At 40.9% G+C, this 27,492-nt stretch overlaps 1 protein-coding gene across 14 annotated transcripts in view; it reads right to left on the bottom strand.

Moving 5' to 3' along the window:
• Positions 1-27,492, bottom strand: part of ADGRL3 (adhesion G protein-coupled receptor L3) — a 490,192-nt gene that overhangs the window by 262,416 nt on the left and 200,284 nt on the right. For 13 of the 14 annotated variants that reach the window (XM_039710508.1, XM_039710495.1, XM_039710502.1 and 10 more), the window contains exons 4-5: positions 1,499-1,519; positions 558-771 (exon numbers count right to left, since the gene is read on the bottom strand). In XM_039710508.1, the coding sequence (XP_039566442.1) occupies positions 558-771; positions 1,499-1,519 (235 nt within the window). The remainder of the gene's footprint in view (positions 1-557; positions 772-1,498; positions 1,520-27,492) is intronic. The other variant, XM_039710499.1, reaches the window with a different exon arrangement.

Below are 27,492 nucleotides of genomic sequence, written 5' to 3'. Positions count from 1 at the left end.
ACCATTACCAAATGCACCAGCCACACTTAACCGCTACAGTTATTATACAGAAATTCAGCAATTCATCAATGAGAATACCAATGCTTGACAAGAAATGCAGATCTCCCCTAAAACGAAGCCTGGCAACACAAGGAAGGATGCAGATCCCTCTTTGTGTTTTGAAAACTGTAAATGTTATTCTGAACACAAAATATTGATTGTTTCAAGGAGATTACTGTTTGAACACAGCACAAGAACTAGTGAATATGCATTTTGAGAAAGATTGCACTTTTACATTCATTTAGAGCCTTGATATTTAGGTATTTCAGAGGGAAAACTGGGACGCAGTGAGAATCAAGATGACTGATGAGCAGTACTTACAGGAAATGTTATTTATATTGTGTGATGCTAAACCAACTCTGTTAAACCCACAGTTTAGCAATGATAGCTGTAATTCTGCGTGCACACATCCAGACTAAGCACCTGCATTTCCTCATGCAAACACACACACAAACTGGTGTGTACACTCCGGATTAAAAAACCGACAGTCAGCAAACAAAGAATATTAAGCACTATACCTTTGAGTCATAATCTTATAGGCATCTGGCAGATAACAGCGGATATTCTCCATCTGAGCAGGATCAGAGTCACAGATTTTATCATCAGTCCTGCCGTAGTTGGCACTTTCGATCATGATAACATCTGTTCCCGGGCAGCGCAGCTCGATGGGGTAACTCTCGCAGGACAGCTCCCTTCGGACCACAGCCATGGGCACTGGGGCACGGCTGAAAGCTGCAAGGATTAACACAGAAACACAGTCAACACTGGCTTTCCACACCGAGGCTAAAATTAAAAGCGGAATCACGTTCAGCAGAAGGCTTTACCCATATGCTGTGCTGAGATAGTTTCAGAACCATTCAGATAAGATCTGCAGAAACGGGGTCTGGTCGCTGGCTTGCTGGCTGCCCAGAAAAATCACTTCTCCACTCAGTGACTTGATTTTCTCATTTTAAAAATAAGCTATAGATCCCTTTTATATAGGGCTTTAGAAACCCCTTATTGAAACATAGCAACTATGGCATTGTTATTATTTCTACTTACCAGGTGAAAAACTAGTTTGCTTTGATATATAAAATTATAGTCCTGTGTTGTACTTGAACAGCAAAGAAAATTTTATGACAACAAGCAATCCAAGAACCAGGATCCCACCTGCTCAGCAAGATTGCACCTGTCCTACAGCAGATGTAATAACATCTGTATTGCTCCTGGTCCTTTTCTTACACCTTGGAAAAAGTGATCCTAATGGCTTTTGTTGCATGCCTGCAGCATGCCAGGGGATGGCCTGCAGGTTCTGGCAACCATCCCAAAGTTTGGGCCCTGCAGTGATACTTTCCATGGAAAGGCCAATTTATGGGACACCAGATGATTTAAGTTCAATCTTAGCTTTGCATTGGATCTGCCTAGATGGTCAAATAGCTGGCAAATGCTTGTGAAATTAAAGAGCTCTCAGAAGTCTTACCTGTTTTAAAAGAAATCCAGGCTACAGTTTGCAAAAGAAAAAAAAAAAAGAAACACACTTTGAGATGCCTTGAAAACAAAGCCCTAAAGTATTAGTAAACAATGCCACTTGACAACAAGCAATTGTATTTCCCATCTTTACAGGCTCTTTGATCCAAAGATCTTAAACAGCTTGACGAACGTGAATATATTAATCCCCAAATATCCACATGAAGTAGCTACACATTGTCTTTCTCAACTCAGCCACAGAAGGGTTTTGCAGCTTCCAGAAGATCTCATGGGAAATCCATGGTGATGCTAGGAACTAAATACTTGTTTCCCAGCCTAGAACACCAGTCACAACCTGAAATAAAAGCTAACTCCTTTCCTCCTTTATTCCACAAGAATGAAAGGAACCATAAAGGTTTCCAGATACAGGGATGATGTGTCCTCCAAGCTACATTTGTACACTTCCAACCACAAAACTCAGACAACCCAAGCCTGTCTCTATGTGATGGTGAGAGGTTTAAGCCTCCAGTATATCCGTGGCCCATCTGATACCAGGGATCTTTTCAGCAACTCCCTTTCCTCCAGGCCCCATTATAAAAGCACCAAAATACCCTCCCCCTAAACCAAAAATCTCACCCAGTGTTCTGCTCTTTTATGGAAGTTTGTTCCATAAAACTTCCCCATGGTACATGCACACCAAGTTTGCTTATGGAAAATTCTCAGAATACCATTTGACTATATCAAGGCTTCCCTGTCTGTCAGGCAGCAGTCCAACACACTGACTTCCATGAATCCTTCCATTATTGTCAGTTGTCTCATTTATTTATCACTGGACAGATTCTCAGATTCCAATTTCTGCAAATCTGCAGGGATTACTTTGATATCAGACCCTCCCTGGTGTGCCAGAGTTGCGGACTAATTGCCAAACTCCCAAGACAGACGTGTGCTCATTCTTGAATAATAGCTTGCACAATTAGCACAGCTTTAGGGTTTGGATCACTTGAGATGTCTTCCTTCCCTGAGACTGGAGAAACGGTTTTGCCCTGGGCTCATATTGCACCATACATTTGTGCAATGCAATAAATTCTCACTGCCACCAGCTTCTTCTCTTACAAGAGGAGGAAAATAAGGAGGAGAAGCGTGAACCTCTAAGGTGCACTGCCTCATTCTTACCCTTTGCTTGATACCACTAGTCAGGTGGAGCAGAGTGGAGGAAGGATGGGACAATGTTAGAGACATTTGACAGAAGAGATAAGCCAGCCAGAAAGGCAGAGTCAGCACAGCTCAGCAATTTTAGCCTGCCCTAAATACAACTTCAAGAGGTATTAAGTTTGCTTACAGTGGTCTACAGAAGCCTGCAGCAGGCTCTGCTCTGTCAAACACTGGACTATGGCAGAAGGCCAGTGCTGACCAAAAAACTTCTGATGCCAGGATTCTGATTTTGGAAAAGAGCTGTGGTGAGCTCTCCTCTCAAGCCTGTTCTGTGCTAAACCTGAGCAGATTGGTGACATGGGAGGCAGAAGGTTTCTAGCAGCTTTTGGCAGAATGCTGAGGCCAAGGGCCCTCCCTCCTCCTGCCATGTGCTTAGATGACTCCTGTTAACTGCCAAAAAAATGACAAAATGAGGTTTTATAGGCAATATTAGCTGTTTGGAGCTATGGTTTTGCCCAGTCCTTGGGCAATTCGGATTTTTTCCTCTGGAAGGTTAACACGGGCTATACAAAGGGCAAAGAGAGTTGGTAATACTACTTTACTTTTTACAGTTCCCACTACAGAATACAAAACCTCTGAGCCACACGATTCAGAAAGTATATTTTTGCTCTTAATTCCTATGTTTTGGGGTGTTTTTTAGCAGCTCGTCTGTATCAATTGAACACGCGAGGGCTGAGGAAAACCCTGCTTAAAATCACAAAAAATTAAATGTGTGAGAATTCACTCATACAACCTGGTGTATCTGTCAAACAGCAATACTGTACAAATGCAGGTAACCTTAACTCTTATGTTATGCTGGAAATAAGACACTAAGAATTACTAACAGCAATTTACAAAGCCATTCAAGATATTTCTCTACCTCAAATGAGAACACATTTCTAGTATTATGGGTCTGTCTGCTGTACGTGAGACTTTACAGCATTGATCTACTAAAACTGGATGCATATCAGTTCCAAGGATGCCCCCTAAGCAGCCCAAACCAAAGCTGAACACCCCTTCCCCAAAATAACAGCTCATGTTCTACTCTGCAATAAAGATGCAAACATTTCTAGATTCAGCTTTAAACTTCCTAGAATTCAGCTTTTTGCCTTTCACATAATCGACTGCTTGCTCTAAGAAGGACAGCTTTCACTTACAGACTTACCCTGTGGTATCATGGAGTCAACATTTACATTTATTTTCTGGATAAAAAGCATAAAAAATTTAACACCCTGGAAAGACTAGAAGCAGCTGAGTATTGTAATACAGCATGATCTCTTATCATGCTTTCTCCTAAAGCAATAGGCACATGTTTTCCATCCTGCCATTGACCACCAAATCATTTGCTTTCCATGGCTTTTTTTTCTACTTCAGTATCTGCAATAAATACTCCAAAGGGAGATTAGAGCCTGGCTGTTTATCTCCTTGTAAACACATTTTTTTTGTTGTTATGCCCCTATACGATAATCTTACTTAATAATTTTTACTGGTTTTCCTGTAAGGAGCAAAGATGTTTTGCTTTTTGCTGTGAAACAAGATACATCAAAGCCCATCTGTGAAATACACAGCACGATTGTATTAATTCATTAATACACTTCTCTCTTCTTTGAGCAGCTCCCTATCTTCACAGTCTCTCATTGAGTTCCTTATTTAATCTCCCAAATAAGTGACCTAATTGCTGGCTTGAAGTCAAGGGGAGCTGATGGCTGCTCACTACTTTGAAAAACAGGTGTCTTTTTCCAGGATCCTATGTGCAGACAGCCATCTAAATAGAGAACTTTAAAAGAGTGTTTTTCAAATTCTTCAACGTTTAAGTGTGTGCCAACTCGAGTTTTTTAAGTGCAGCCATTTGGTGGAAAATATTCCTCCTGAGCTTCTGCAGGGCAAAGTGAGAGCAGAGGGTGAAAAGGCAACAGATAATGACAGGATTTTATCTGGGCGATTTAGAACTCCTTTGTCTCTGCTAATTTCAGAAGCTGGAAAATTAAGTAAGTCATCAAAATCTTGTGCTTTTTCTCCCCCTCGCTTTTGACCTCAGAACATAATTGCCTCTTGTCATGCCTGCAGGGCACGGGCTTGTAGTTATCACTGTGTGCTTAATCAAATGCCGAAATAGCCTTTAAATTATGTGTTTCCTTGGCTGCTAGAGACTTGTTGAGCTCTGTTACATTTAGAGGCACGATGGTAGTAGATGTACTTTTAAGAGAAAAGTGTGGGTTGATGCTTTTAATTAGGTTTTATATGCAATTTTCCCAGCAAAATCATGCTCTGGCTCAGAATTTTCAGAGTGAAAATGCAGTGCATATTTAAGGGCCATGAAACAAAAGCTGGAATTGTAGAGATAATTATTTTCACAAGCTCTGTATATGATTTGGTCTGCCCAGCTAAGTATCTGACTTACTGTTCCCAAGTGCAAACAGAGCATGCTGGGGGAAGAGGTTTCCTAGTAATTTGGAAGAATGCTTCTGTGTTTGTAATTTTGCAGTATTTAATACTCCCACAGTTCACCTTGTCTCTGTGGGGGAAAAAAAAAAAGTAATAATAAAAAAGTCCCCCTCCTCTTATTCTCAAGCCTACTCAGGTGTGGGTGGGAGAGGAAATCCCTTTCAGTCAAGGAGTCAATGGGCTTTGTAGGGCTCACTCCACATTTTCTAAACCAGGGCCCTACTTTTCCCTATTAGGATATAAAGTCTCCTTAGTGCATAAACTGTTTGCATCCAGACATTGCTCAGTATTTCTTCTCTGTCTCTCTTTTCCTTAATCCAAATTATACCTGGCCTCTGATCTGAAGAGCAGTATTAGTAGAAAGCAAAACCTTGAGTTAAAGATGGTGACAACAAACATTGCTCAAGCAACCAGTACCCCCACCTCCCAGTATTTTCACAAATATCAACAAAGTTCTGACAAGCTTAAAATACATTGGTTGGTCCAAAGTTCTCTGAAATCTTATGATTAATATACAAATATGGAAATATTATTCCTTCTCCCCCACTTTCTCCACAGCTGCTGACAATTAAAAAAGAATAAAAAAAAAGAAAAAAAACCCCACAGTGTCTTTTATAGAGAGAGACAGGGTGGAAAAGCCTTTCTTCTACTCTCAGCCTGCAGTGGGGTTAAAGAAAGGTGCATCCTACAGACAAAAGCTAGTGCCAAGACATTGCAGCAAATGCCTGCCACATCCATATCCAGCTCCCCCGGGGAAGAATTGAAGACTGAAGGCAGCAGCCAGTGTGGCCAAAGAGCTGAAGCCATCAGCATGCAAGGCTGGACAGTCCTGGTCCCCACTCCCAGATCACCCCTATGTGGCTCAGCTGAATGCCGTCTCATCTATCAAAATGGGAACAGGATCTTATCTCCCCCATTAAGCACTCTAAAATCTGCCATGGAAAGAAAGAAGAGAATTAGATGCATCCTCAGAAAGTGAAGCATGTGGCTCCAGCTTTGTTTTCCCCACATGAATCAAATACCCACATCCTCCTAGATCGTCTCAGGCTTTCTTATTTTATAGATGATATCAAAAGCAATTTGCAACTTTCATTTGGTCACCTTCACCTTGATCCCCCTTAGCCAGCAAACAGCCAGCTATGAACAGACTTCACAAAGTGAAAGAGCATCTTTTTACATGTTGGGACTGAGTATACAAAAAAAAAAAACAAAAAACCAGAAGAGAAACAGAAGGCTGGGCAACACCCCAGCCAAAGCAACCAAAGAAAAGCTAAAAACCAGAAAATCCTCATAAACTTCCCTGTGCTGTTTATGTGGAGGTTGAGGTCAACTATCTTATGGTTCCATAAATTGCTTACTCTATCTCCATTATAACACACAAGGGGCACCTGCTAGGGATCTGCTCCCAGCTTCTCTGAGTAAAAGTAGAAGAGATGCTCATCTCTAAGTTTATATCTGATGCCCTCCCCCACAATTAAAAGAATTCACAGAAGGTTGTAGCAAACAGAGAGATTAATTTCTGTAGGGACAGCCAAAATTCACACACAATCAGTTACTTTTCCAAGGTGACATAACTATGGATACAAACAGGGGCACAAAAAACTCCAAAACCTAGCCAAGTCCTAAACTGAACACCTCCATGCTTAAGCCTCATGGAAAGCACCTTTTATTTCCATGGCAGATCTCTTTCTGCATTTCTAGGCATACAAGATCCCAAAGCAGTGACGGACGAACAACTAGCTCTTTCCACCACCCTCTAGATGCCCAAAAAGCCCAGGGACAGCAGCCAGAGGATTAAGCACTAGACAGCTACATCCTGGGGTAACTCCACTGCTCACTCTTCATAGCACCAATACTCCTTATCTCTTTGCCACACTCACCTGATAAATATCCTTATTCTCTCAACCCTTACATTCCCAAACCCTTACTCAAAGTATGGAGAAGCTTTCCTCATGAGTAAGAAGCATTAGATTACCTTAGAATCTCTCAGTATCTTCCTAGAGAAGAAAAAAGAAACTCACAGGCAGAGGGCAAAGAGTACTGAGGAAGATTACCATAAAAAGACAACAACAGTGAAGTGGATGCATTTGCACCCAGGGATGAGTGTTCACAAGGGAAATCAGTCACTGCAAAGCCCTGGGAGAGAAGAAAATGAAGTGATAAAAGAACAAAATCAAGATGTAGCTCTGAGTGGAGGAATTTGACAGGAGGAGGTGACTGAGGCACTGTGTGAAGCCAGCCTGAGCCAGGGAGACCCAAACCAGGCCTGTGGAGGAAGCAGCGCACCAGCATCACTGCACTTCTTTCTCCTTCTCCATTCCCACCTTCTGGGACTCTGAGGCTGCTGCCTCATTAGTCAGTGATGGGGAACTCTGAAACTGCAACAAACTTGCCTTTCAAGAAGGTGAATACCCCTGAAGCTGATCTCTACACTGGAACAAGGTGTCACCAAGGGTCACCACCTCCAAGCTGCTGAAGAGGCAGCGCTCCGGGGTAATGTACCTGCCAGGAGAGTGTTGTTGGAAGGAAAAGGGAACCTGCTTCCTCCCCAAGACAAACCCTCTACCTCCAGCCATGGCTCTGCTGCTGGATGTGCCTCCAGCTCTGTGCTTGCTGCACCCCTTCATGAGGCAGGACAAGGCAATAATCCACCAAGAAACTAAACCAGCGGGGGGAAGAAGGCAAGGGGGGGAATTCTGCTGGCTGACAGAGTTGAATCAGCTCAGAAAATGTTAGCTCAGGTCATAGGAAGAAAGCATAAGAGTTTTAGAAGGAAGGGCGGCTGAATTTAGAGTGATTTTCAAAAAAACATGATGACCTACCTTCAAATCAGAGGTCAGAAGCACAGTCCCAGCCTGAGCTAAATGTCACTTTAATGAATTTAATTAAAGCACAAGCAACAAGTTGAGAACAACAGATAAATAAAATGTGGCCTCCAAGGGGATGCTGAATGCAAGTGCATTAATATTTAGGCCCCATCACAGGAAAAAAATCTATTCCCAAGTATCTTAGCAGTGGTTCATCTAATTTGTGATGAAAGGCACACATTAGATACAAATGTTCTTTAAATTTACAGGCTTCTTTCATATGAATTACCTTTCAAGTGTAGGAAAGCTGTGCACAGACAGGGAAAGTGTCAGAGTTTAAAGCCTTGCACTGTGCTATGTAATTTCTATAATCAACCCTTACAGAAAACTTGCCCTCCAGCCTAACAGTGACATTATTAAAATATCTGGCTTTTATATCATGGTCCATAACATTGAGACATTTGTATTCTCAATAAAAGAAACATTAGGTTCTGAGCCACGGGGACTTTTTACAAATCCATACACCACAAATTTCACTGGCGTCCTTAGTATGGAAAAAAGCATGCTACTTAGTTCTTACCCAACTCAAAGTTACTGTTGTTAAAATAGGCCTTCAACAAAAAACCCCAAAAACCTCAAAATCAGAGAAGCATTGACTTTGACATTGCTGAACAACCTTGGTATCTCAAATTTAATGCAGCACAAATTAATGTGGTGAAGCGAGATTTGAGTAATAACATAATTTGCCCCATTTCAAATTACTCCAGTGTAGGTTTTAATTGTAGCCATTAGTAAGGTTAATCTTTAATCTCATATAAAAACTTTTATAAACCACCATAACAGGTATAATCATAGAGGCAGTTAGATAAATGAGCATCAAGGGTTTAGCCTAAGAACATTAAGTAAAAAGAATCTGTTAATAATTTTCAGATTTCATATTATATAATAAGTTCATTTAAAATTACAGCTTGTTTTTGTTCCCATTTAAAACATTAGCTTAAATTCCTACCTAAAATAACAAAGCTAGAATAGCTTTCCTGTTACCAGCAGAGCTATTTTAGGTTTGCCATTAGAATGGGATTCAGCAGGACTTAGTGGTGGCCTAGGTGGATATTTCCCAAGTGCTCTTCTGCATCTTGTACCACTGTGAACTGGGAGGTGGCAGCCCTGGGCTACAGGAAGCAGGACAAGGATAACTGGAGGAGGCCAAGAGACAAATGCATTCTCAAAAGTTGGAGACCATCTGCCACTGAAGATGAAACAGAGCCCAAATTTGACTTTAATCTCACCACAGGAGAAAAAAATGGGAGGGAGAGAAAAAGAGAAGGGGGGAAACCCCGAACATAAAACCACACCAAAGCAACTAACAGACCCCCAAAAAACAAAGAAGTTAATGAGAGACCGGTGAACTCAGCAGGTTCAGCAATTCTTTTAAGGCTGTTGAAAATTCGACAGGTTGGATGTATTTGGAGCTTTGCTGAAGAGCTGCAAATAATAGATTCCTACCAAGAAATACCTTCGCAAAGTTAAAGTTTAATTTTGATTTACAGCTCCCTGAAAAGCCTCTGAAGGGGAACATTAAAGCTCTTGTAGAAATATCTGCATTATTACAGAAATGATGAACAGCAGAGTGGAGATTACTTTGTGCTGTTTACAGACTTGTTTATCAGAGCAGTAAATCTATTTTTGAGTTTGTACTGCCTGGAAAGGAGAACCATGTGAAACATAGAGAACTGTCCAGAGAAAAAGACAGGCAGGCAAAAAAGAATTTCCAACTAAGTATTAGAGCCTGTCACTCAAATATCTTTAGAAAAGTCTGGGGCCCCAAATATTTACCATTTAAACCAACTGCTTTACATCAAAGGCCAAAAATTACACCTTTAGCATTCATTTTACAAGAAGTTTCCCAGACCTCAAAGACTCAAGGAAGTAATATGGCTAAATCATAGATCATTAATAACTGATTTTTCTTTGTGTGTTAGCCATCACAGCTCCTTTGAGTCTCTGCCATAAATAGCAACAGGGAATTTGTTCTTTCCACTAGCCATAACTGTGCAAGTTTTATAAAGAAGTCTGAGACTATCTTAAGATCCTGACTTCTCAGAATTGCATTCCATTTTTTTTAAATATATATGCACCTCTTAAACTTTTAGAAAGGCATGGTACATACGAAAGAGACAAAATGACAAGCGTAGTTTTCTACGTGGCAAAATGACATTTGCAGTCCCCTACTGAATTTTTAGAAACCGATGGGTGCTTCTTACTGTAGATGACCTGTGAGTAATTTATCGAGATAACCCAGTCCCCAGCTGCTGGATGAGGTTTTCCACAGCAGGCCATATATGAGCTCCATGCCAGGAACACCAGCATGAGATCCAAGATCCATTTTTTGCTGATACACTAACAAGAATTGCAAGTAGGCTGTGCCAAGCCATTCTTTGCAGTCCTCTGAATCATGACTCCCCAAACTCTATGACGTTTACTCCCCCTCCTCCTTTGACCTCAAAATATCAAGGATTTCACCTTGAAGTTACTAGCAGCTTCAAAGAGCTTTTCAGAAGCATTTACATTCATCTGAATAGTGGCCAACTTTATTTACTTCCCCTCAATCTTAAAAATAAAGAACAGTAGGAGAATTAAATTTGGGGAATGAACTGAAACATGCACACTTGCTCCAGATAGAAATATACCTGAAATAAAAGCAGATTTTCAAGGAATTCATATATTTTGTCCATATGTCCTATTTTTGTCTCAGTAGAAAGTAGCAAAACGTTAAAACTAATGAATTACCTCCAGAAAATGGTTCACCTTCTAGGAAACACAACTATAATCTTGAGTGATGAAGTTTCCTATTGTGCCCACCTGCTCACAGCAAGCACTGTGCCTAATTATTTTCCCACCTAATAGAACCTGTGCAAATATTGCTCCAGAAAGACTACATAGATAGATATGGGTTTGTGCTGATATAATACTTACATGCACACAATACTGATGCCATCTGAAACAATGCTCAGCTGTAGGCTCACAGAAATGCCCTGGACATATCAACTTTTCTGAGAAAAGTCATATGGACAGCTGAGAGCTTCTGGGCTTTGTAGTAGGGAGGGGATGCTACCCTGTGGTACCACTAGGACTCCCATTGCAGATTGGAGCTGCCAGGGCACAGCAGCGTGGCCAAATTCACCTCACTGCATTTTTATCTGCAATAAAACACCCTGAATCCTGCCCTCCCACACTCCACCAGCTGTGGAGGTGACCCAGGATACAAGTTTCTAATAATTTTCCATTCCAGCCCTCAGAGTGTTTAACAACAGCCTAACAAGCATTTTTAAAAGCACCAATAACAAGTGTGAGTAGTCACAGAGACACTGTGATCAGTTAAAAAAACCCCTAAAAATATAATAATAATTAAAAAAACAAAACAACAACAACAAAACAAGAACAAAACACCAACCTCGTACTGGTTGAAAGCCAGCCCTGCTTTATGGAAGTCCCTAAAGCACTGGGTATCATGATTCATTACCTGTTCTATGGGAAACTGTAGGGCTCCTTTGCAGACACCCACGTGCACCTGAACACCCACGTGTACGTGACTGAACAAAATGAGGGTCTGTGCCCCAAAGGACATGTTAAGGAGAAGAAGAAATGTGTGCAGGTTAGGAACAGCAGCTACTGTGACACACAAAAGGATAGTCATGCAGCATGAGTAACAAACAGATGCAGATGCTACACTTGAGGGCACAATGCTCACCAGTTCAATGAAAATATGGCTGAAAAAAAATTATCTAAGTTGCTTCAGGAGAAAACCACTGCAAACAACTGTGATGGATGGAAGACTCTTTCTTTTTTAGCCCTTTTTTTTTTAAAACACAATCACTAGACTTGTTTCAAATTGTCCTCCTTCAAGAGGTAGATGAAAGAAGTAAATCTTTTGCTGATCTCTCTGGCAGCAAAAACCAGGATATATTTGCCCAGTCTAATCAGAGAGAGATAGTGGGCCCAAAGGCAAAGGAATATTTTTGACAATATAACCTGATGAAAGAGTCCATTCCTCCTTCCCTTATAAATAAGGTGTCAGAGGGAGCAGGACTTTTTTCAAGCCCCAGCTCTGCTGTGACACCAGAGGATGCTCATTGGAAGGGTGCAGAAAGGGGTCTTGGAAAACCAAGTACTTGCTTAGCACTTGGTAAATCCCCTGTGCTGTTTGCCCCTAAAGGGTTTTGAAGGATTCTTTCAAGTTGAAAGAGAAAAGGGGAAAAAAAAAAAAACAGAAAAAAAAACCCCAAAAAAACACACACACAAAAAAACCAACAAAAAAAAAATTTAAAAAAAACCCACCAAAACAAAACAAAAAAAACCCCACACAAAAAAAACCAACAAAAAAAATTTTAAAAAAAACCCACCAAAACAAAACAAAACCACACCACAGAAAGGTTTCCAGAAAACTTTCTGGGAGATTATTAATTAAATTTCTAATGTAATTATGTTGCAGTACATTTAAGTGCACTTTCAAAATAGAAACTGACTTATATCTAAAAAAGGATCGATTTCAAGCACTTTTTCTTCTATCTATAATATCCTTTTCTTTTTGTACCTGTTTCAAGTATTGTTCTTCTGGAGTTATTTATATTTCACTTTTAGAATTTTCTGCTTTTTCTAAGAATAAAATTGTTACATATTTCCATCATCTTGTGCTCCCTTTTCATATATGAGGAAGAATTCTGCTGCCACTGTCCCTCCAAGGGAATTTTTGGAGCACAAGGAAAAACCTTCATAAAATAAATCAGATTTTTCTACCTACTGTTCTTCTAATGTTCCCCATTATTCTGTAATAAAGCTCCTTAAACTGTGTAGGGTAAAAAAAAAAACTCAAAAACAAAAATCCCTCAGTTTTTCAAGGGGTAAAAACCTGGGCAAAATACAAAAGGTCACTGAACAAGTTTATTGTTGAGCTAATCTTTTTGATGCACTGTAATATTAGCCCTTATTGATTGTGTTCATCACAGACAACAAAAAAACAACACACCCAACCAAAACCACAAACAAACAAAAAACGACTCCCCAAAAACCGACAACAAATAAAACCAAAACCACCAGCATCAACAAACACACAGATGTCTGTGAGCAAATAACCACAAACCAGTTTTACTTGGTAAGAAAAAAAGATCACAGTCCTGACTGGTAACACAAACATTTAAGGGTTTTATCCAGGATAGCTCCTCATAGGTTAAAATATTTGACACAAAATTAAACAGAAAGGAAGATTTAAGATTACAAATGCAGACAGTAAACTGAGAAGTCTGTTTCAACATGACAAAATCCCCAACTCTGCAATCATGAGAAATGGCTTCTTTTGTTAAATAGTCTACTCTCACTTACAAAGAATAAATTAAAAAAAAAAACACCACACAGTGTAGTTAACAAGTACAAATTACAGTTTGGAAACACAAACACGCAGCGCTAAAAGCTCAAAATACAAACGAAATAACTGTAGATCATCAAACTAAAAAAAATATTTGCAGAATTTTTAAAGAAGCGTCAGTATTTCTAAACTAGTAAGGTTTGTGGGTCAAAGACAGCCAGCTATCAAGCACAAGCTGAATTCCCTACAAATATTCAGTAACTCTCTCCAGTCTGCATTTAGAAAGAGGCAAACAGAATTATTCATCATTCACAGTGATAAAGAGATACTTTATGTTCTAGCATATATTTGGAAAGATACTAATAGCAAAACACCCAATATATTCAATCTCAAGAATGGGAGTTTGTAAGAAACCCACAACCCTCTTAGGAATCCCCCTGCTGTTTTTAGCTTGATTTTGGGCACTTTGCTACTAACAAGCTTAAAAAAAAAAAAAAAAAAAGGTACAAAAACAGAATGTAAGTCCACTTGCATACAGGAAAAATGCATTAGCTGCTGCTGCTCAAAAACTAATAAATGTGGAACTGTCATCTCAACCGAAGCATTTCTGAAGTTCAGCAAGAACCTCATCAGTCCAAAATCATTCAACATACTTCTTGATGATCTGAGAGAGAACAAACTCAGAGCTTGCCAAATTTGTAGTCAGTGCAAAAACTGATGAAATGTTAAATAATGACACGGACCTTGTCAGTTTTGCAGATTGATCTACACACTACCTGAGCAGACCACGCTTGAACACAGACAAATACAAGTCCATGTAAGAATACAAGAAGTGCTCATTATGTGAGAGCACAGACTTGCAAGCAGCCACTCTGAAACAAGACTGTTTCCGTATCTGATAACAATTTGAACAACACGCAGCAGCTCAAAGGGCAAACACGATCTCTGCAAGTATGAGGAGGTGAATAATAAGTAGAAGTGGGAAGAAATTGCCCTGCATATGAGGGCAATAATGAGACCTCTTAATGAGACCATTCATTCTTGGAATATGTACACATTGTGGTACCCTACACTTCAGAGGGTTTGTCAGAAACTTTGAAAGACTTTGCAAAAGAAATTTAAAAAGTATTTTAAAAAATCAAGTAGCGCCTGGAAAGCCAGCCTAACAAGTGAGCCACCAGTACGTTTAATGGGTCTAAAAGACTATTCTATTTTGCACGTAGGTACCAAGGGAAGATATCTGTCTTTAATCTAGTAGAAAAAGGCAAGCAAGATCCAAGATCTGGAAGCTGAAGTCTGATACATGGAGACAGGAAAAAGGTAGTATTTTTAACATGTGAGCAATTTACCATGGAACAGTTTACTTATATATATAAATGACTTGTTCCTTATCAGCTGAAGTACCTAAAAAATGAGTATTTTTGTGGAACACACCAATGCCTGATTCACAAATTACGGGGTGGGATCTCTACTGTGCAAACAGTCTGGCTTGTTGATCATAGGAGTTTCCTCATATTTAAGGATCTATGTAGATTTGGGAGAAAGAGAACAGAAGGAGGAAGGGGGCATTTAGCTGCATAGAACTCACTGACTTTATTAAGAGTAAAAAAAAAAAAAAAAAGAAAAGAAAACCCAAAAAAGACCCCACGCTAAAAAATTCAACGACAAATCCCCAAAAAAAAAAAAAACCAAAAAACAAATAAACAACACAAAACCTCCAGTAAGCTCTTATACAGAGCTGCCGAGCTTCCACAAAAAGAAGGTTTGTATACTGCCTTTAGTGGTTGTAAATAGAAAAAAAAAAGTTTCAGGACAGCTTCTTTGAATGCCCAGGAATAAAAAATGGCAAGGAGGAGGAAGGGAATTGCTTAATGCAAACCAACAGATGGGATTTTCAGTCAGAGGCTTGCTTTGTTTTCATAATGAACCATAATCTGTGAAATCTAAAACATTTTTTATTTGCTGCAGTGAGACAAAGACTGCAGTTATGGCATGTGAATTGCTTTCTCCACCCTTTGTCCTTACAGAAGGTAACAATGCAGATGCACTGGATCTGGAAAAATCAGCCACATTTAGAAGAATGGATGAAAGTGCAGGTATGGCACTATGTGTTTAGTAGGTTTGTCTGTCTTGGGGTTTTATGGTTTTGTTTTTGGGGGTTTATGGGTTTGTTTGTTTTTTGTTTTGTTTTGTTTTTTGGTTTGTTTTTTTTTTTTTTCTTTAATTCAGCCTTCCATTATGGCTATCCAGTAAATTAGTGTAATTCTGTAAAGCTATTAACTGGCCTCCCTCTCAGTGTTATTAGCTAGTGTACACCCTACAATATTACATCAACATCAGAGACATGTAGGGGCCTGGTGTGATGTTTAGCAGGATGGGTTGGGGGCATTATTCCCTAAATCCTACTTCCCAGTTGTGGTGCTGCAGGTGCTCACAACCCTGGCATTGTCCCGTGAGCCGTCTGTGGCTGTGCAGCCCCTGGTGCCAGCTGTGGGAGCTGCAGAGAGCCAGCAGCACTGCAGAGAAGCAAGGCCTGTGTTCTGCTGGCAGTTCTGCACCTCAGATCTGTCCCAGACAGTCAGGCAAATCAGCATATTAGATACATATATATATATATATAGACACACACACAAACATCATTCCTATATTACATCCGGTCACATTATACACTCTACCACAAAATGGACAGGTAAGCAATTCAATGTTAAGGCACCAAGCCAAGAAAAACTTCAGCTACCTGGAAGCCTGGAGCTGCAAATAGTGGCTGCCACATATATTGCTTATTGTTTTGCTGAAATCCAAGATTTAGGTTTCAGAAACATCAGGCATCTACTTGTGGCTTCTCAGCACACTCATATTCCCATAACATTTTGCAATATAAAATAGTGACTTCTATTCATACGTATTTCCCCATGTTATCAAGTGCATCTTCATATTAAAAATAAATGAATTTAAAATGTAAGCAGCTACATATATAAGCACTCTGCTTCAAAGCCATACTTCATCTTTAAATAGCAGCAATCAATACATACACTATATAACCTAAACAAATTTCTATTATGAATTCCTAATGGATGCATGCTTTGGTCATTTTTATTACTAATATATTATTGATTTACAGAATACATTACCACCTTAGGCATTGGGATTTGCTGAAGTCCTTACATTGTGTTTGTAGTTTTAGTCAAAATACGAGCCAGAAGTCAATACCCCATTTACCACCAGCACAGCCCCACTACAGAGTTAGATATTTAATTATGGTCTGACTCTCACAGTGGAATCATAGGTCTTACACTGGCAGATATAAGTCATAGTTATTAATGTAAAATTATCCATGAGGCCTGCCTGCTTGTCTTTCAGTCTATTGCCAAAACACTATGGGAGTCACAATTTGGACAAAATTTGGGAAAACACTGGCAGTCTAACCTTGCAGATCCCTTGCAGGGCAGAGTTTCTCTGAAATCAAAGCACCCACTTGGGCTCTTTTGCTGTGAATCAATGAACAGTTTCTCTTTGTTGCCATTCACATCAGGGAGCAGTGATTGACTCCTGCAGTTGCCCAGGAGAAAGGGAACCAAACAGCTTTCTTTGATATGAATACTAATAGCAGCAGACAGGGAGAAGACAGCATGCCAATCAGCCCCACCACTGCCTCCGTACATAGGCTGCAGATAACACGTCAGCTGCTACTGCGTCCGTGAGGCATCAGAAGAAGCCTGTAATAAGATGGGCACATCATAATATTGTTACAGAAATCAAATCCAAAGTGTTTGTTTACTGCTACACGCAGAAATGAGGAGGGAAAAGAGGATTTTGGGTTATGGTTACTTTGGTGAAACCATGCCACATTGCTGGCTTGCAGATCTACGTCACACAGGTGCAACAACACACGTGTGTCTTGCCAGAATATTGTCACACCTTGGGCAAGTCAGGCTTTCTGTCAAAAGCCAAGCACAGAAATGGCAGAGATGCAGTATCACAAGCACCGCTGTTTTTTCAGCTGCTCAATGACACAACTCTCCTGTAATCTCTAAATAAGTTACTTCCAGGGAAAATCCAAAGTAACATATTGCTTTTCTGGTTTTAATATCTTTTAAAAGATGGATGAGAATCCATCCCTTGAGAAGAACAGTCTACAAGGAGGGAACCCTGCTTCTCTCTGTTTCCTCTTTGTCTTTTTGTTTTGAAACTGATGCATGTGAGGACAAAGGAATAAAATACATACGGAGTATGCTTTGCACCCTTTTTGCAGAAGAACAAACAACTGCAACAGAGACAACAGTAATCAAAAAGACGCCTGAGAAAACAACAGCCGCAGAAAGCAAAAGTCATATCAATTGCTTAGGCCTCTCTGCACACAGAAGTTAAGTGAGGTGAAGCGAAAAAGTTTAATTCACTGAGCTGACTAGAATTAAACAAATGAGCCATCTAAAAAGTGGAAGATCAGCCCCTAAAAACCTGCCTATAATGCACCTTGTCACACCAACTTTAAACTGTTTTTTCACCCACTATCCCATTCCTTGCCTAAAGGCAAGGTGCTCACCCCTCCTCTTTCATTTCTTTCTCACACAGGGATTCCAGCACATGCCTTGCAGGGGACACCTGACAGGAGCCAAATTTAGAAACCAGCTCAATCTTGGTCTATGCTCAAAAACCAAAAGGGACAGGAAAGCTTCAGCAGTGTGTTGAGAGGTCCCTGGACGCAACACATCCACGAGGGGAAAACATCACATCAGTCTTCCCTGCCTTGTCACCACCCAGCCATATCTCTCTCCACCGTGATAACTTGGAAGAGCAGCCACAGAACCATGCAAGAAACCGTCCTAGCAGACACAAAGCCTGACAGATTCAGAACACACCCAGCAGAGGCTCTTCCAGACTAGGGTAGGACTCTTGAGAGACAGGACATTTTTCCAAAAAACGCCCCATCTTTAGAGCAGTACAGGAAAAAGCTTCCGAAGGCTCTGCTGCCAGACACGATACATTTTATGAGCAGCCTTTTCTGCTTCCATCCTTATTCACCAGTGGCAACAAGAAAACACAATCAAATATAAAATTATTCTGATGCCTGTTGATGAATCTGTCACACATGGAGACAGTTCTGGAAATTATCCTTGCTTCACCTCCCCCTAGCATGGCTTGTGTCCAGGACCCCTAGGTTATAGAGCAATTCCCATTTTTGTGAATGTTTAGTGCATCAGCACCCCTTTCAACACATGCATGCAAAGCATGGTGAAGCTGGTAAATACTGAGAATTTGTTTTATTTCTAAGTATCTTGTGCCAGGCAAGGACATGACAAAACGTCATGTTTCTAAAATTAAACCATATTTATTAGCAGAATTAAACAAAGAGTTGCTGCAATTTTACTTAACTTCAAAGCCACAGGCAGGCATTTGTGGCAGTTGTTTCAGTCAAATGTGTTATTTATCCAGATTCACACTGAACAAAGCAGTATGTAAAGCACACCAGAACTAGAAAGCAACATTTAAGCAGTATCTCCCCTTCTCATTTTTAAACACACAGCCAACACTGTCTCCATTGAAATATCTTCCAAACAAAACAAATTCCTTACAGAGATTTTTTTTTTTTCAAATTTCTTTAAACGCAATTTAAAACAGCTATGTAAAATAAATAAACAAAGAGAACCTACAGGAAACCTTTCATTCCAGTACAGCAAAAAAGCTTAGTTGAATCCCACAGAGTGGTTTGGGAGGGTTTTTGGGTTTTATTCTATTTCCTTTCCCTCTGCCTCCTCTAATTGTTTCAGGAAGGGTACCAGAGCAGAGAGAGAGGAGGCAGGAAATGAGGAGGCTGGAGGCTATCAGTAGTGGAGAGTTTGGCTCTTTTGGGTAAGCCTGCCCTTACTCTGCATCATCCCACCTCTAGAAATGCACAGACCTTGGTACTGCCCTTCCCAGTGATGCTTTTTGGCAGCATCTGTGTGCTCCTGCTGCATGAATGCCATCACCTGAAAGCCTTTAAACCATAGATGAGGACATTCAGATACACCACAATACTCCTGAAGCTGAGGGACTCATCCAGATCAGCCTGGCATAACCCAGAGCCATGGCTGGTTTTGTCACAAGTTAAGCAGCTGTATTTTCAACTTGGCAACAATAACAGCTCCTTTTCTGCATCTTCCTTAATGGTCTTGGACTGGATTAACTCTGCAGTTTGTTGAAAGGCTCTCTTGATGCTGTCAGCCAGACACCAAAGATGAGGCAGTTTCAAAGGATGTGATGATTTCTCCACCAGCAGTACTTTATCCTTCAAAAACCACACAGAAGAATGGATGGAGGGAGTAGGAGACAAGGCTGAGACAAGAGGTTTCTTTTTATTTTTATCCTTGCATTGCCCTGTAGACACTCAAATCCTTCAGTTGCATTCTCACATTACATTCAAATACTGGACAGGGCCCAGATATCTGCTCTGCCCCCGTGCTCCAGGGCTGTCCTAGGATTACACCCATGCCCTGCCACAAGTGGTATTGCTGTGTGTCAGCTGCATGAACCTCCAGGCAAAAACCTCTCCACTTGCATGGGCTTGGTATCACAACACACTTGCATTTGCCTGCAAGGCACAGAATGATTGCACTGTATCTCACCAAGGCTTGGTCAGATTTCCCTAGGCTTGTATTTTCCACTTATCAGCGTGGCTGAGATTATACAGCAGCTGGCCTGGCAATCCAGAGCAAAGTGAACAGGCTGTTGACTCACAGCATAGCTGTAAAATACGGCACTGAAATGTTTGGCAACCTCCTCTAGCACCGTACACACAGGGAAAGTAGGTCCCTGCCTCCTGTGTTCTGGGTTTCTGCAGTCCAGGTCTGCTTCTGCATGAGGTTTTCAGCCCTTCACTGGGTGTTTGAGTCAGCCTTCTCTCCATCCTCCCTCCGGCTAACCTGCATGCATTATGTGGATGCAGTGCTAGGGAGCCTTTAATGTCCCCAGAAATTATGTGCTGGAGTCAGAATTGTCACCTCTCTAAACAAGACAACGCAGCCTTCTCACAAACTCTGGTGCTGGGCAACAGGAGCAGGGCTGCCCTGCCCTGGCCAAGGACACTCCCAAACCCCAGGCAGCCTTGGGCACTGTTTCCAGCAACAGCTTCCCAGTCCTGCCTTCAGTGTCACTGTTCTCCCAAAAGCTGGGAGGGAAATTTTACACTTGTTTTCTTATCTTTATCCCCCAGGTTGGTCTGTGAACAAACTCACATCTGCCTTTCTCTACCACCCTCCTCTTGCAAGGGAATTTTGTTCAAAATTAAAGGGTTTTTTTACTTTTGAGATCTTGCATACAGCTCTTTAATCTAGTTTGATGGTGAGAGTGGTGTTCTCCTTTTTATCACATTTTCACTTGATGTACAACAATTCTGCTTTGAGCAGGAAGTTGGACTAGAGATTCCAGAGGTCTCTTCAAACATGCACGGATGTAGTTCTTGCCCCTTTTGGAGCTCCCTGGCACCACCACATCTTATGCTTCTTTTTCTCAATCACAGCCCAAACCAAACAGTTACTTCAGGAACAGAATTAGTAAAGGTAAAGCTACAACTCTGTCACACACCCAGGCTATTTTCACAGGCTGCCTCTCTCTTGCTTCTCTTAGCCTGGCTTCTTTCCTCCTCCTACCAGGGAGGTTGCTATGGAGATTTCTTGAGAAACTAAGAGAAAAAGGGATACAAGAAACACAAAGCATGGAGAAGGGCATGAAAGAGAAAACAAACGTATCTTTCATGTTAATAAATCCATTTCCCCCAAATCTTTACCTGGAAAGCCACTGATGAAGAGACCAGACCCTAAAACATTCCTGCTCTGCAGCACATCCCCAATCACATGGCATAGGGACTTTGCAGTGGTGGCAGCCCTTGTCAATGGCACCCCAGCAACACAGGATGCTGAAGCAGTTACACTCATGTGTGTCACAATACAAAGCAGTTACAACAGCCAGTCAGAAAGGACCTTAAAACCTTCTTCCTCCCTTTTAGAGCTGTTGAGAATTCTTTAAGCGATCAGTACAAGCTTTCAACACTTTCTCCAAGATGCCCACTTGGCTCTCAAACCAAAAGAGATGGGTGGCAAAACAGAGGAAAGCAGACAAGTCAAGGAAAGTGAAGAAAGAAAAAAATTCTGAAAATACAGTGGCAAATAACATCAGCTCCATTGAAAGCAGTACTCAGGGTTGTTCAATGATCCTGCCATCATTTATCACCAACATGCTAAGAGGATGAAGAGAAGCAAGGTCTAAAGAGATTAGAAAATAGCTATTTGTAACTATACCTATTGATTCAGCTTTTCCAGATTATGTCTTTCTTTAATTTCCTCAAAACAAATGCCAGAGCATAGTTGTTGTTTGGTGTTTTCTGAATAGGCTGGTTCAGAAATTCTGAATTTCTCTGGTTATTGACCTTATTATCTCATTTCCATCATATATGCTCTTAGGGCTATGTAAGGATCTGAACTAGAGCCTGAAGATAAATGCAGTTCCCAGTCAAGGCTATTTTACACACTTATGCAGGCTCAGTTCCCACAGTGTCGGGGCACATCTCAGGTTGTTCTGCCTGCCATGCATGGAAGACAGCTGAGTGCTCCTGTCCTTGTCCTTTAAACCATGGCCTGGAGGGATTATGGGCCAGGTCCACAAGGAGCAGTCAGAAGAACCAGCATGACCTTTGTTCAAGGACTGCCATGGGACTTCAGCCAAAAGCCAATACTCACTCTGGCTCTGCATCTTCCCTGCAAGCCTCACTTCAGCAATGCTGTCAGCACCTCTGGTTGCTTCAGTGCTGCTACAGCAGCGTGCAAGCACCTTGTTCCCACTCATCTTCCATCTCAGGGGGCTTCTTGACACACAGAAATGAGCCCAAGCATTTCATCAGTGGTTATATGGCAAGTCAGTGCAAAAGCAGGATCCCCAGCTTAGCTGTTTTCCCCAGCTGAGAGAGCTGGAAATGTTCGGTCTCGCCCCTTGCCTCCATGACAGCCCTCAGGACTGGGAAAGACATCAGAGAGTGAGAGAGAGAGCTTTGGCATGCCTACCCATAGGTAATAGCATGAGGAAGGTCGGCAGGTAACAGGAAATATTCAGTACTCCTCCAAATACCACAAACGAGGAAAGTCAATTAACTACTTGCAATACAAGGGTCAAAAATGAGCACAGTGATGTATTTTTGCACACAACTTAGAGTGTCTTTGGGAACTCACTGTAGGATGGTGTAGAAGCCAGAGACATTCAAAAAGAACTAGAAAAATTCCCATAGCACAAGGTAGCTTCAACCTGACAGTCCAGGTGTTATCACCAGATTAGAAAGTCTTTACATCAGAAGATCACAAATGTGATATTGTTCTCATTCTACTTTCCCTTCACCACATCTGTTGCTAATTACTGCTAGAGACAAGACAATGGGTCAGCAAGTCTTCTGCCTGACCCAGTAATAATTTCCCTAAGGATGTTCTCACTGCTTGGAGCAGAAGAAAGAGTAAGGTGCCTCCCATCATCTCCTGAACAAAAATGAATGATTGTGAGAAATAAGGGGAAATTAGAGCTAATTAACCTAAGCTGACTTTTACCCAGCTACTGTGCAGGAAAAAAAATGGTGAAGTACAGGAGCTGTTGTTTTCTCCCCTGCACCCTATTGTTTTATTAAGATATCATTACACCAGTGTAAAAAGTTATTTCCTAAAAAAAAAAAAAAAAAAAAAAAATAGATTTGCAAAGATTCCACTGGTCTACCACACTTTGCTTGAACTCTGTACTAAAACTCCTGTTGAGCTCAATGGTAGCCCTAAAAGGAGGTAATAATGACAGCAGAGGAGAACACATCCCACATGCCAATCCCCCAACTAAAGGGGGAAAATCACTAAGGGAAATATTCAACAGGAACCCTACATACTCTATCTGCCTCCATAACTAATACCTAATGATTCAACCAGAACAAAGAGCTCTTCAATACCAACACACCAAAGCCAAGTCCAATCACAGGAGCACAGCCTGGCTCGTCATCCACCCAAAATCACTGGGAACAGGGGCAGGCTGAAGACCTCAACTCCAGGATATCCTTAGACTCTGCTGTGGCATACCTAGTCTTGTTATATATAGGAGTGTGACTTGTATAATATTGTTACATACAGGGTTGTATTTCTTCATCCCACCAAGTCACTGCCCTTCAAGTCAACGAAAAGAGACTGTACTAATAATTAATTTCCTAACTGTTTAGTAAGAACAGTAACAGAGCAAAAGAAAGAAACCCTATCAGTACAGAAAAAGCTGCAGTTTCAGCTCAGCCACTAGACACCACAGGAATCCAGCATACTCAATTACACTTTGCTAAGCGACCATCTTCCAGCTCCCACTGGTGGGTGCACATGGCAATGGGCAATGCCCACTTAATCCAAAGTCTGTATTCAGATCTCAGGATATCAAACCACAAAAGAAGAAGAGCCAATCCCTATGAAATCAGGCTCTTGCTCTGCTTCCCAGTAACCAAAATATCTTTCCCAGTCCACACCCTGCTTCCAACCCTGCAGTAACCAACAGCCTCTAAATCTCTTCCTCCCTCCTGTATGTGGACCAGTACCATAGGGGTTAATTATAAAATAAATATTGATAAAATCCCATCTATCCCACACCCAGGCAGATGGTGCAGCTGTCAAGCACCTTTGTCACAGCATAAGAAGAATTAATTGTGCTACAGGCCCTACCGTAAGCTCTCAGCAAAGTTACACTGTAACAGTCAAATTAATTTCCAGTCTTCATTTTCTTCTTGCCATTTCAAATTACCATTAAAAAAAAAGACACAATATTTCTGGAATATAATAAAATACTTTCCCATGATCTTTAGCACAGTTCTATTAATACACATCACTTAGCTTTTACAGCTTCTCCTAGCAAGGCTCATGTGAGAGCCACACAATGATTCAGGAAAGGTTTGCCCTCACTTCCTCACACGTACCATAGGCCCTTTGCCACCACATTTTAATCAAATCTGCACGTTGCATAAAACTAACAAGATGTTACTTGCCATTAAAGATTTGTCTTTACAAATGCCATTCAAGATTTGTCTACTAAAATAGGGGAAAGAAGCTTACAGAGTGGCCCAGATGTGTAATGTCATTTTATGTGTTTCAAATATTTATAAATATATATACACACAACGAAACTAAAGACCTGCCGTGAAACACAAGGGCAGCCTAGCCAGTCACAATAATAATCAATTTCAGAAAGTAGCTAAAAAAAGTCCTCAAATAACAAAGTCAATTCAGAACCATCAGAGGAAGAAAATCACTGAAACAATTATTTTCACTCACAATAAACAATTCAGCCAAAGAAACCTCAGAAAAGCCACTTAGCCTAGCAGAAGTTCCTGAAATCAAGTGATGTACATCAGCATCCAGTTGAAAATAATATTTAGGCCTAAATAACTGGTTACTTCATTAATCTTTCCTCCTATATCCTACCATAAGGAAAATGGGAATTGTAGCTTTCAGGCTCTTTGAAGTTGCTGCATTCTTGTATTTTGGGGCACTGAAAAATATGTGCTTTCTAAAAAATATCTAATATTATCTTAGAAATTTAGTGCAGGGAGTGGAAACACAGATACTAAAAAATTACAAAAGATAAAAACAAAAAGCAAGAGAACTGCTACCTTCCAGCCTGGTCCAGGACAGCATTACCTAGTCCAGGCATCCCAAATTATCAAACCACTCCTGCCCATATCTCCTTTCAGGCAATGAAGTTTAGATGAAGAACACCTCACTGCTCATCTATAGGACAAGCATTTAGAAGCTGGGTGAGGACAAAGTGTCTCACCCAGGGGCTAAAATTTTATCCAAGAAGAAGCCAACTGAAGCTTTAGCAGCTATCCCACAGATGTTTCAGGCCAGTGAACTGCTGATCCACTGCTGAAACCAACAAGATTTGGAGGGTGCCAAGGACCTTGCGGAACAAAACTGCACAAATTTACAGGACAGGGTAATTATGTGCCGAGGCAAAGAGAAGTAACAAGTGTTTTAAAAAAACAGAGGTTTCTTCCTCCTGTCACTGTATGCTCACCATTTTACAGTGAGACTTGAAAGATGTAGAAACGCTGATAAAAGCCTGTCCCATTTCTGCTGACGTGAGAAGTGAACATCTAGATGCGTGCTGCTGCTCCCCAGGCCCAGCGGCACAACAGGGCAGCCCCAAGGCTGACAAGAAGTCACAGGCAGCTGTCAGAGACCACCTTGAACAGCTGGAGAGCCCAGCATCAGCTGAAAGCCCCATCAGCAGCAGGAGCAACACTTTGTTTGGGATAGCCACTGCTGCCTGGCTTTGAAGGCCCCATCCAGAAGAGGACCCAGAGACCAAGGGCTGGAGGAAATCAGACTTCCATTATATTTTTACCTGCAAATGAGAGACCTTGGCTGAGGCCAAGCTCTGGTTCCAGCTGCCACGCTCTGACCTATGGGTTACTGCAACTGGATGTATTTCTGCTATGCTCACCTGAAAGAGCTGTAGACTCACCTAACAAGTGGTGTCTTCTTTGTAATGTGTTATACACATCTCTGGATGGGAGAAAAAGAAGGTAGAAAAAAACCCCAGCTTGCTCTGAAAGAAGCATGTGTGCGTATCCTCCAAGGTCTGCCATGCACACAAATGCTTCCCCCACAAAATAATTTGTTAGTTATGCATATAGCATGTGCCTTCCATGCCAGACAAGACAATACACTAACAAAAAACAAGTGTGCTACCATTTAACCAGATTTCACAATTTGTCTCACTCCAAAAAAAGCACAAAAAATTACCTGCTTTACATTTAGTTCAAACCCAAAGCTCTGCAGTTTAAGTCACACTGTTACTTAGCAATACCAAAAAATTATAAAACCCCCATAGAATCTACAATTTTATTCTAGCATAACATGCACCTGTTTTTATGCTTTACTTGACACACAGGTGGATTAAGAAATTATGCCTGTCAGGTTGGTGTTGTTCACTATGTACAGCTCCCAGAAGCACTGGCTGAGAATGTTCTGAAAAATCTTGTTCTTTCATCAGAAAATGGTGATCTGTCAAAACTAAATCTGTTCATGAGAAGAAAGGAAATTCTGAGAAGTCTTTTGGAAAAAGGAAAATGCATGCAAAACAAAAACTTCAAATTGTCAGAATGCCCGATTTAAAGATCTTTTCAATAAAGAGATTAAACTAATCCTAAATGCTTTTACATTTTCAAGTGCTTATTTTTTTATCAACTTTCAAAAAAGTTTGAATTAAAATATAGTGCTTCCAAATGCTGGAAATCCAGTATTTTCACTGAGGAGTTCTCATGCCCTTTTCCCCCACTCCCAAATTATACAGTGATTATATTGGAGACACTAACATTCCAGTCAGGATGGGAAAATTTTCCTCTGTTTTTCCCTCAAAATTATTTTGGCATGATCAAAAAAGCCTCTGGCTTTTCTTAGCAGATAGGGAATCTGTACTGTCACAGTGATGCACACAGCCGCACTCCACTGAGTTCCTTTAGGATTAGGATTTTATGGAACAAACCATCTCTAATTAATGTTAAAGATGAGAAATAGGAGATGGTGTAAGAAAAACAGCCATGTTTGTCATAAATTTCAATTTCTTGGAGAACATCAGGGAAAAAAAAATCCCACTGCCTATGGCAAAATCTTGCCACAAATCATACATTTTAGAACTCAGCTGAGGCATGGGAGGACAGAATCCAATTTCTGTTTCTGGTGAGTGTAACCTCTGACAGCAACTGCAACAGAACAAAAACCTGGTCTCAGGTGAAGCCATTACAGCTACAAAACCATCAAAACCTTTTTCCTCTGAGCTAAAATTACCATTGCCATTTTTACCCCATGCTCCTGACGTTCAAGACATCTGAAAAAAAACCAACTTCCTTTCCAGCTCCTGTCAAACACTGACTCAACAGGGAAAATCTGAAATGCAAGCATCTACCTGATGGTTCTCCATCAGAACCATATGGAGAAAAGACAGCATTACCAGGGGCTCTTGCAGAACTTTATTCTCTTACCTGAATGTTTGGAGTTTTTTTCCATGTCAAATAGTTTAAATATTATTTTGGGGCCTCGCCTAGTTGGAGAGTTGTGAGATAGGGTACAACATAAAAATCACCATTCAAAAGGCTGCCAAACTGGGGAGCACAAGTTATCAGAACCATGGTGATCATTACACGCTTTAAAGCCTGGCAACAACTAG

Source organism: Passer montanus, unplaced genomic scaffold, assembly GCF_014805655.1.
Source record: "Passer montanus isolate IOZ18808 unplaced genomic scaffold, ASM1480565v1 scaffold23, whole genome shotgun sequence".
NCBI lineage: Eukaryota > Metazoa > Chordata > Aves > Passeriformes > Passeridae > Passer > Passer montanus.
Note: the sequence above shows the minus strand (reverse complement) of the source record. Positions and strands in the feature narration are given on the sequence as shown.